Below are 11172 nucleotides of genomic sequence, written 5' to 3'. Positions count from 1 at the left end.
CTCTACTCTCTATCCAAACAGGGTGTAAATATATCAATAAGTTTCCATCTTAAAGGAAAATCTAAAATTATTTCTAAAACATATGATACCGTACTTACAATACCGATCCATAGACGCTTGATAATAATAACAAAGTAAATAATAAAAAAAACAAATAATACTAAAAATGATGATTTAGCTTCTCAACCTTACAACTTCTTCTCAATTTTGCAAATCGAATTGTCCCATTCATCAAAAGATAAGTTCATTCAATGTAGATAGATTCTTAAAAAAATCTCAAAACCAATCAATCATTTTTTTTCTTCTCTAAATTTCTGTTTTTCTTCCTATTATTTTCTCCCAAAAAGTCATATTTTTCGATTTCTTCCTATCAAGCACAGGTATGGGAGGGGCAAAAGAAAAGTTGGTATGAACAACAAAATTCATTGTAGCATTGTGGCATGTGTGAAAACAGAGAAATGAGACAATATTTAGAGATTCGATAATGCCTTCGACACTACTCGCATCTAAAATTATTGAGAAAATGATGCTATAGTTTGAATTTTATAGGGAAATTAGTGTAACAGACCATAGATTTATGCTAAATATATAAAAGACGAAAAATTAGCATATATTTTTGTATATTTGAATGAAACTGTGATGTATACATATTTATATTATTCAGCATTTTCAAAAAAAGAAAAAAAAAACATAGGTAGAAATCAAATTACAAATTTACACGACAGTTCCGTGTCAAAAAAATTACAGAACTACCTACAAATCATCACCCTATTATATTGGAGAATCTGAACTGTTGATTCGAAGCAAGATCGGTGTCCAAAACAGCGGTTCGTGGAGGGCTGGAGGCATTTCAGACTCAAAATATATTATGTTCTCCTTTCCTCTTGAATCCGAACTCATATCCCCTAAAGTACCTCACATTTGACTCTGGATAAAGCTCCGTCCGATCTTCTTTAGGGTGAATAATCAGATGGCCAGGTTCAGATCGGACAGTCTGGATCTAAACCCAAATTTTGAGTTACTTTAGGGGATCCGTACTCGAATCTGACCTCTCACACGGATGCATACACAATAAACAGAGAGAGACAAATCAAAGCGAAAGGGTTCGGTTGGGTGAATGCGTATCCTCTGCATTAACTCAAAAGGGAATCTTTTGAGTTAATGAATCTGAACCGTCTCATTTTAAACGGAGCCAATCCGACACTGCTTATAACATAAGGGGGTTTTCAATATTAGTGCAGATTTAATCCACACGAATCTTAACACAAATTGGACGGTTGAAAATTCATTAACTTAAATGATTTCCTTTTGAGTTAATGCAGAGGATATGAATTCTCGATTGGGTTGGGTTTCGCTAGTCTCCCTCAACAGGTGGAAGCATATTAAAAAGGAGAGAGAATACGTATAGACGTATAGTCTAATATCACATCGGGATATAACTCCCCCTTTTTTAGGTACATTACATCCCCTTCTCTCTCTCTCCATCTTTCCCCATCGTCCCTCCGCTTTTATTTTTTCTCTCTCTCTTTCTCTACTAAAACACCAACCCATAAAAGCCTTCTCTTCTCGTGCCTATTCCTCTTCCCCTCCCCTTCTCTCTAACCAAGCACATGCTCTAGGCCTTCTCCAATGGAATTCATTTTCCTGTGCTCCAGAGTTAATGTACTAATCCTCCTCTTAACCCTATGCTCTCCTTACAAGTTCATCCAAAGCCCCATGGATTTTGGTCCCTTAAACCTCCTTCAAACTACCTATGAATCTTCTCGCGATTTTGGTCGGATTGTGTTTAATACTCCAGCAGCTGTTCTAAGGCCTCAATCCAAAACCGATATCTCTTTGCTTCTATCTTCTCTCTCTGCTTCTTCTCTGAGTAGAGTTACTGTCTCGGCTAGAGGTGCTGGGCATTCAATTCATGGCCAAGCACAAGCTGTAGATGGCATTGTGGTAGAGATGGAATCACTTCCTCTAGAAATGGACATTCATAACAGAGAAGGAAAGAATGAGATTTCTTTTATGGATGTGAGCAGTGGTGCCCTTTGGATAGAGGTTTTGAAAGAGAGCTTGAAGTTTGGCTTGGCGCCTAGGTCATGGACTGATTATTTGCACCTGACAGTTGGTGGGACCCTGTCAAATGCTGGAATCAGTGGCCAGACTTTCAAATTTGGGCCTCAAATTAGCAATGTTCTTCAACTAGAGGTTGTCACAGGTAATGGAACCTTGGATTAAAGAAGCGTTTTGTTTTTCTTAGATTTTGTAATTTTATGTGTAATTTAATGGATTATTTATGAAAAAAAATATCTTTTGAAGGGCAAGGAGAATTTGTGACATGCTCACGCTCCGAGAACTCAGAGTTGTTCTACTCTGTTCTTGGGGGACTAGGTCAATTTGGTATAATTACAAAGGCCAGAATTATACTTCAAAAAGCACCAGAGAAGGTAAACATATTTAATTAACAACATCACTTAGTTTTCTTCTTAATTTGTTGAGTATTACTGCACTGAGAATTTATTATTACGATCGTTATTTTTAGGTCAAATGGATCAGAGCCTTTTATAATGATTTTGATACCTTCACAAAGGATCAGGAGTTACTGGTCTCAATGCCAGACTCGGTGGATTATGTCGAGGGGTTTAAAGTTTTGAATGAGCAATCCCTACATAGCTCCTCTGTTGGATTTCCAGGAAATATCGGTTTTCTACCAGATTTTGGTACTAAAGAGAAGCCTAAGGTTTATTTCTGCATAGAGTTTGCGGTCCATGATTATCAGCTTGAGCACATAAATGTTGATGAGGTTTGTGCATTTAATAGCAAAATTTTATCATGTTTCATCACATATTGATATGAAATATGGGATTACACTGTTGGCATGTAAATATATTATTTTAAAAAAAAAATCTTGAAGCTACATGTGCATGTGCTCTGTTTCAGGTAGTAAGAGATATATCAAGACAAATGAGTTGCATGCAAGCACAGTTTTACAGTGTCGAAGTTTCATACTTTGATTTCCTTGATAGAGTTAGCATGGAAGAGATAAGCCTGAGGAAGAAAGGTTTGTGGGATGTGCACCATCCATGGCTTAACATGTTTGTGCCTAAATCTGGAATTGTAGAGTTCAAGGAGTTGCTCATGGAGTATATATCACCAGATGATTTCATGGGCTTAATTCTCATTTACCCTCTTCTCAGGGACAAGTAAGCAAGTTTTTTCTCTGGATATACTTTATTTTTTTAATTTAATTAATGTGGTTCAAATGGGCAATGTGGTGATTGGTGTGGTGGGTTGAGCACCATGGGTCATATGGTACAAAATTCCAACATAATAGTAACAAAAAACAAAACAAAATAAGCACTGGCCAGGTATTAATGTACTGAGTGGCTAGTATGGCTGCATCTACGGAGTGGTTATGGAGGCTTGGATCGATGCCATAAAATAAATTGGGTATACTTGTTACACCGGAAAAATGATTGCACCACAGCAGTAATCCGGAGTAAGAATTTTGCACTGAGGCATTGTTCCGGTGGTCCCTGTTTTTTGAAAATAAACTTGATTGCTTCCCTTTCCAGCAGAAAATAATAATTTATTTCTAAATAAAAAAAAATCACTGGCACTATTTCTTTTATAAGAAGCACAGCCTAGCAGACACATAAGGCACATATTATCACACTATTGAATTTCATAAAGGATAATGTCTATGACATAGAGCTATATCCTATTAGGTTCTGTTTCTTTTTCTATACTAGTCTGATATATAGAGAATATAAGAGAGATTGCTTAGCATGAAGCTATCAGTCTAGCAGTGCTGCAGCTGTAGGAGCAGTGCAATGCTGCCTTAATGAGTTTTTGTTTTTTTGGCATTAATGTGCCTTGTTATTTCTTGTAGATTTGTGGTTTTTGTAATTAGTCTTCCTATAGGAATAACTTCAACCTAGTAGTTGTAGTACATCTCCCAAATTTTAGTCTGCAAATCTGCATCAAGCTAACATTTTATTAATTTTTCTTTTATATTACATAAATGTTACATTGTTTTCCACTTCCCAGCCCTGGTAGCTGTAAATGATAATTTAGTTAGTTCCTTTCTTCCCCCTTTTTATGAAAAAAAACAGTACAACAGTATGTGAGGTAAAAGTTTCCACAGTAGGTTTTTTTTTTTTTTTTTTTGTAGCTTATATGAAATCGAATAAATCTTTGAAATTGATTTAAGATATTCATTTTAGAGAAATTTGATATTGAGAGATTGCTTGTCTCAGGGCATAGGTTCTTCTAGCATCCATCTAAAAAAGAATATAAAAAAGTCAACTAATGTAAGTTCCTTGGGGCAGCACATAATTGTGTTGACCTGACCTGATAGGGAAAGGAGCTTTGGTTTGCAAGAATAAATGCATCCCATTTTCTTTTGATTTAATCTAATCCTGTATTGTGTGCATGAACGCTTATAAATTATGCAAGTCAAATCATATTCATCATTTGACTTACGACTAATAAAAGGGGAAATGATTCGTTACGGTGATACTTTATAGAAAAATGGTCTACGTTTTTGCTTGATTACTCTATAAAACATTGTAATGAATTAGAGTTTTTCTCTTACTTATCGAGATGTTGATGCTTTCACAATCATAAAAAATTAATGTCAGCTATGTGTGCTGTTGCTCAATCTTTTTAACGGTTTGACTCCAATCAAGCTCAATGAATCTCAACAAGCTGATCATTTTTTGTATTATTATAGTTATACATTAAATGGACTCTACAAATTGGAAAACTCTACGAATTAGAGTTTTCCATTTTTGTTTTTATATAGTATGGTTCCGAACAATACCAGGTTGGGTTAATTGAACTAAAGCTCAGAAATTGGGGTTAATTATATAGCAAGAGTTTTTGTACAAATTGGAAAATTCACCCTATTGAAGAATTTACTATTGTGTTTTGATATTGTATTTTTCTTGGCTTATATCCAAAGAACTAGTTATCTGATTATAAATCAATTGTACATTCAGATGGGATGGGAACATGTCGGCGGTACTACCAGAGGTTGGATCAACTGATAGGTTTATGTATGTCGTAGGAGTGCTTCAATCAGCTAGTCCTGACACATGCAATCACCATTGCCTCCACAACTTGCTTCAGCATCAGCGCTTGTTTGCTCAGACCGCATGTGATAGAATCGGTGCCAAGCAATATTTAGGGCACCAACCATCACCGTTCCATTGGCGTCAGCATTTTAGCCAAAGGTGGGATCGGTTTGCCAGACGCAAGTCGCAGTTTGATCGGAATTACATCCTTGGCCCAGGTCAAGGCATTTTTACAAATCCTCAGTTTGCCTCCTCTTGATTTTTTCTTTTTCAGGTTGATATATGTTGAAATTTATAAATTGTTAATTAGTTTGGGAGGGGGTGGGTTCCTTGGCTAGTTCTTGTTCCGTGATCCTGATTTTGACACAGCTTTTGCACCACTATATATAAATATATATATATTTTTTTTGGACCCATTAAAAAAGATGGGTGTTGTTTTACAAAATTTTGTACAGCCGAAAGAGGAGCGCAGTAGAACTGTAGAACTATTGAAAGGAAAAGATAGCTCAATGCATGTGGCCTTTTTATGGGAAGAAGACAAAGAAGCTTAATTATTTTATTTCAAGTTGTTTATTTGTGCTCATGTGTAATTAGATATGCATTAACCATTTAACCTAACCTAGTGGATGTGGAGATAGCATATGGTGTCACATCTCGCTATATTCGAGGGGGACACGAGATCTATAGACTATAGACTATAGAGAGATGTGCATGCAAAAGTGGAAAAAAATCAATTCTTTTTTTTTACTGTTGAAATTTAAAAGTAACAAAAGAAAAGAAAAATATTCCCAGAGAGAGAGAGGGAGAGGTGATGGTACAATGTGCACTGTATGGGAGACCGAAAGGGTTTTAGATTTTGTTCGTACAGTGAGAAGATTTGTTCAGAAACTTTTGCTTTTTCCTTGGTTTTTGAAGTGTCGACATCTGTTGTTTTGTTTTTGCGTTGTTTGTTTGGTTGGAAATAAATCTGCTACGATCCTAAAAGAGATTGTAGGGTCCTACGATGCCAAATCCAACATTTTATTTGTTTTGATATTCGTGCAAAAAACCAACCTTTATGGAGAATTGGAGATTCGTAATACTTAAAAAAATGAAAGGTTGGATTTCGAATCGTAGGACCCCTACAATCCCTTAGGATCGTAGCAGATTTATTTCCTCGTTTGGTTGTGCTGAGACGATTGCCAGTAAATGGGTGTTTAATTTGCACCAAATTGGGACAGTTGTTAGGTTTATATGATTTGGAGAAGCATTGGATATAGGGGTGGAAACGTTTGGTGGGGATAATATCCGATTCAATACGAAAGATTTGATGTGAATATCGGATATTGAGTATCTTTGTGGATATGAATACATATATAGTTTTATATTTTAATTATTTGTATCAAAATAGTAAATATTATATAGTTTAATATATATTATAAACAAATTATGTTATTCACCAATAATTAGATAACTATTATGAATTTAATATTTTTAATAATATTTTAATATTTTTTTAATAAATAATCGATCCGTATTTGTATCCAGAAAATTAAAAAGAATTATAGATATGATTCTCCGTTTCTCTCCTAATTGGATAACTTTCCATAAAATTTTCTGGAAGTATACACAAGACCGGCAAATTTTCTTCAGACAATTTTGCCATGCCTGTAGCACAGTACCTTGTGTTTTTGGCGCCTTGCTTTTTTTATTTTAACCTCCTTTATTGTTTTTGTTTCTTTCTTATAAAGAATTGGATCATGGATTCATGGGTCAGGCAGCAGCCATTGATGGGCCTGTGGGGTGTTGTGTTGTCTACTAAGCCAAGGGACCCCTTATATTTACATAGGTATCATATTTCAATCACTCGGTTTAATATTCGCATCATATCTCATATTTTGCGTGACCTTTTAGAAAACCTCAACCGTTCAAAGGCGTTCTGCATGAATCTCAAAGCTCAAATAATATTGGCCTCTGCCCTACCCTCGAATAGGCACCAGACATGTTGGTCACGTAAAATATGAGATATCTCAGAGGATACACACTCCGTCGTTTGGAGCTCATTGTATTGTAGTCAGGGAGGATATGGATTCTAAACCAAGGTTCTAAATAGCGATTATAGCGGCATAGCGGGGAGACCAAAAAAAAAAGCTATTGCGAATAGCGTAGCTATAGCGGAAGCTATCACACATAGCGATTTTTCCTTTTCAAACTTTATATTCTATATTTCTACTAATTATTAACATAATCAATATTAGAGAATTGATGTAATAACTAAATGACAACTAATCTAAGTTTATACTTTTTATCAATTACGCAAATAAGAAGGAAAAAAAAATCTAAAAAGTAACATTATTTAATAGTTTATACTTCATGGTATTACATATTATAATAGACAAAGAGCAATTAATTTTATAAGGTAAATGAAGTCAATATACATATTTAAACATTTTATAATTATAATAATAATAATCAAAATCAACTTTCAATTGAAACGAATGATAATAATTTTACAAATGAATACTATAAAAAGAGTAACTAAATGAAGAATTAGTATTTGAATATTTCTCGATATAGAATGATATAATAAATCACAAATAAAAATAGAAACATATAGTTTGGTTTAGTATACTTATCGTAGAAGACCATGTAGCATTAGAAATAAGAATAGAAGTACAGAAGTCCATATAAATTGCAAAAAAAAAAACCCATGTAGCACAGCGGTAGCTATAGCGGGTCTCATATAGCGGTAATAGCGGTCGTAGCTGAGTTAGCGCAATTTTATCTCATAATTTAGCGTTTATGGTCCGGAAAAGCTATAGCGCCGCTATAGCTAGCTATTTAGAACCCTGATATAAACTCTACTATGGAGCGAGGCTGGTTCCATGTCTGGTTGGAACTTTTCAATTCATCCCAAGATTGATGTGCCCTTGATCCTCACAAATCTTAATAGTTAATAGAAATCAAATGGTTTCAATCAGGTAGATCCCCATCTAATCTGTACTTTTGGATAAAAATCCTAGTTATCGAGAATCAAAGACAGTCATATGAGCATCAGATCAAAATCAGTTTGATGTGAGTTCATAAATGTTTAATATGCATCAAGATTTCCATGGACAACTTTAAAATAGTGCGAATCAAGTGCAGATGAATCTTGATACGAATCGGACGACTCCGATCAGACATACATCACACTGAATTAAGTTTGATGCTCTTGGAACCAAAATCGTACCTTCTGAGTATTATAGAGGTAATGTTCCTTAGAGTTAGTGGATCCGGGTCGTTCTTTTAACCTAACACGACTCTTAAAGGGAATCTCTACAGTCTACATAGAAACCGAAATGAGTTTGACCCAACTAAAAATAAATATGAACTATAAAGTTGTGGATCCCACCGTATGGTATTATCATTATCATCATCATCCTATGTCTCCTGGAACCTGCCTCCACTCCTAGCTATGTTGGGGGAATTTTCAGATATCAACCCCGCCTAAAATTGATTTGGGGGCCTGGGCTTCAACTGCCGGTGTAATGATTATAAGCAATCCAGTTTGGTCCATCTAAATTTAGAACTTTTAATTAAGGGCTCAGTAGGGAATACCTTTGTAGGCTGCATCAACTTGCCTCAGAAATCAGAAGTATATATATATATGTTCAATCAATGTTCGCCACTTCGTCCACCGAATAAAATTGAAACAGGCTACGAGTTATTTCCACCAAAAGTATTTAATCCTAAATTGCAGATATGGCCTTGTTAAAGCCCAAAGCAACCTATCACGATACATCAAGTTGGCCTGTACATAGGGCCTTTAATCTGAATACAGTTACTTGGATCTTGCTTTCAAGGCGAGATCATATTAGTTTATCCAAAACAGTAATTTTGTATCTAAAAAACTAGCAGAAATATTACAAAAAATATAAAATTTTGTGTCCAAACACATTTTAATATGAAGATCATGTTGAGTGATTCAAATTGATTGTTAAAACTTTGAAAACAAAGAAAAATATGTGGAACATAATTAGAGCCCAAAATCAGTGATGCAGCTCTACTCTACTTAAATATTATACCAATACATTTTATTGCGTCCATCCATGTTTTGTATTTTTTAAATCTTAATCAAAATCAGTTAAAAGTTCTTTAGAGGTAAAAGATTGAACACTATAATATTCCATATTTTTTATCGGATATTAAATAGTAAATACTAAGGATTTTTCTTACCGTTTTGTATGAACTAGGCTGCTCATGAGAATAATTTGAATTCAACTCGCGAACTTCTGAGCTGAGTTGCTAATATAGTTCCCAGTCAAAAACTTCAATTTAGAATTAACTCGCAAGCAACTCGAGTCGAGACGAGTAGACTCGTAACTCATAATGTAGTACATAGTAAGACAATCTAATTTAATTCTAACAAAAGAACATCACATAATTTATCAAAATAATACACATTTAAACACAATACATAATGAGATAATAACCAATACATAATTAAAAATTTTGAAAATACCAAAATAGGACATAATTAAAAATTACCAAACAAATAAGATTTAATTGTTTGAGAAGTAATTGATTTTTTTTTTTAGTTTCGAGTAGTAATACAGTAGATTGTGAAAAACAGGTATAAAGTTTGGAAACGCATAAATTAGGAATATATGGATTAGAGTTCAATGTGAGTCCAACTGAGTTGATTCCGAACCGAGTTGGAGGTAACTTGGATTCGACTCATAAATCAATCGAGTCAGTAAACTCGAGATAGTTTCAACTCCAGTTATTAGTGAGTTAAATCCGAATTAATTCCAAACTGAGTTTCGAATCGTAAGCTTTTTGTGCACCCCTATTTGTACCCCACTTATAACACAACCCTCAAGGTAAAACCACACAATAGATTTATATATCCAAGAGCAAAACTTAAAACTTATTGCTTTGAAATAGAATTGGTAACTTGGCATGTAATTATTCCCAACTCACTATTTTTCAGCAATCAAAACAACCAGAAGGTCATTTCAGTTGAAAGTATCAAAAGGCTCAACCAGGTAACCAATCTGAAGTAACCAAACCAAATTACAACATGCATTTGATCCCCGAATCTATTAGGACAAAAATCAATTTAATCCCTATCCTATTCACATAATCATTTGTCCTGAAGCTATTTATTATGAAACAATACAGCCTCATCTGGCAACCATATAATTTACCATCAACCATGTAGCACGTTTAATTTTTTAACACGGTTGGAACATGTCTGCATAATTAAGGTAATCAATACAAGTTTTTTCTGAGAAAGATGGAAAGGAACATTTTGATAAAACAATTGGAAAACCGGCCTTTGGTCAAGTGGCAAAGGGAGGTCGCATGTTCGAAACCCGAAAAGGGCAATTCTTTATAGATATTAAATAGTTGATGGCTTGAGTCTTGACCTCCAACCTTTACTAAAAAAAAAAAAAAAACGATTGTTAAATGTAAAATTAACTCCAATCTCTCAAAGCCATCACTATTGTCAAAGAAACCTCACAAGGAGAACAATAGTCAACTAAAGTTTCCTTGCATAGTTATAACTTCCAACTTCCAATTGTTTTCCCTCCTTTTAGGATAGGATATTGTAACAAGAACAACAGAAATTAGATAATATTCAGAAAAAGAAAGTCAATTTTACCAACAAAGGTCAATATTTGAATATAATCATCTGAAATTGTTTCATCCACTAATCTTCCTTTATATAAAATACAGGGTAGAAAAGGCATTGAACAATTAACACTTTAAACAGACTAAGTTCTCTAGTTTGTTTGGAAAGTTTCTCATTCACCATGTTTTAACTATCTTTTCTGACATTGTCTAGCTTGAAGACTTAAACAACCATACTGTGAATATTAAGTTTAGTTAATTACAGATCACGTTGCTCTTATGTAAAAAGCTTCAAAGACCAAATTGATCTTTGATAGTGTAGCAGTGAAATTGATTTTCCAAATAGTTTAGGGAAATAGCAGTCTAGTTAATCAAGAACAGAAGGGCCAGAATATCAAATGGTAAGAACTATGAAGCAGCTGACATGGAAAGTTGTAGCTTGTATTATCCTAGATTAACGGAGAAACCTACAAGGAGGTTTACATACACTTACGGTTACAACAACATA

At 34.3% G+C, this 11172-nt stretch overlaps 1 protein-coding gene across 1 annotated transcript; it reads left to right on the top strand.

Moving 5' to 3' along the window:
• Positions 1–1489: 1489 nt before the first annotated feature.
• LOC144557406 (cytokinin dehydrogenase 3-like) lies at positions 1490–5522 on the top strand. The gene is made up of 5 exons (XM_078305973.1): positions 1490–2206; positions 2308–2435; positions 2531–2791; positions 2929–3191; positions 4992–5522. The coding sequence occupies exons 1-5, from the start codon at positions 1630–1632 to the stop codon at positions 5323–5325; spliced, it is 1563 nt and encodes a 520-aa protein (XP_078162099.1). The 5' UTR covers positions 1490–1629; the 3' UTR covers positions 5326–5522.
• The last annotated feature ends 5650 nt before the right edge of the window (positions 5523–11172 follow it).

Source organism: Carex rostrata, chromosome 7 (assembly GCF_964058835.1).
Source record: "Carex rostrata chromosome 7, lpCarRost1.2, whole genome shotgun sequence".
Taxonomy (NCBI): Eukaryota; Viridiplantae; Streptophyta; class Magnoliopsida; order Poales; family Cyperaceae; genus Carex; species Carex rostrata.
The sequence above is the reverse complement of the archived record's forward strand: the minus strand, read 5'-3'. Positions and strand labels throughout refer to the sequence as shown.

Excerpts from the sequence above, each read along its gene's own strand:
- LOC144557406 (XM_078305973.1), top strand. The coding sequence starts at position 1,630 with ATGGAATTCATTTTCCTGTGCTCCAGAGTTAATGTACTAATCCTCCTC. Across the intron at positions 2,207-2,307 it reads TCAACTAGAGGTTGTCACAG|GGCAAGGAGAATTTGTGACA; the intron begins GTAATGGAACCT and ends TATCTTTTGAAG. Across the intron at positions 2,792-2,928 it reads AGCACATAAATGTTGATGAG|GTAGTAAGAGATATATCAAG; the intron begins GTTTGTGCATTT and ends GCTCTGTTTCAG.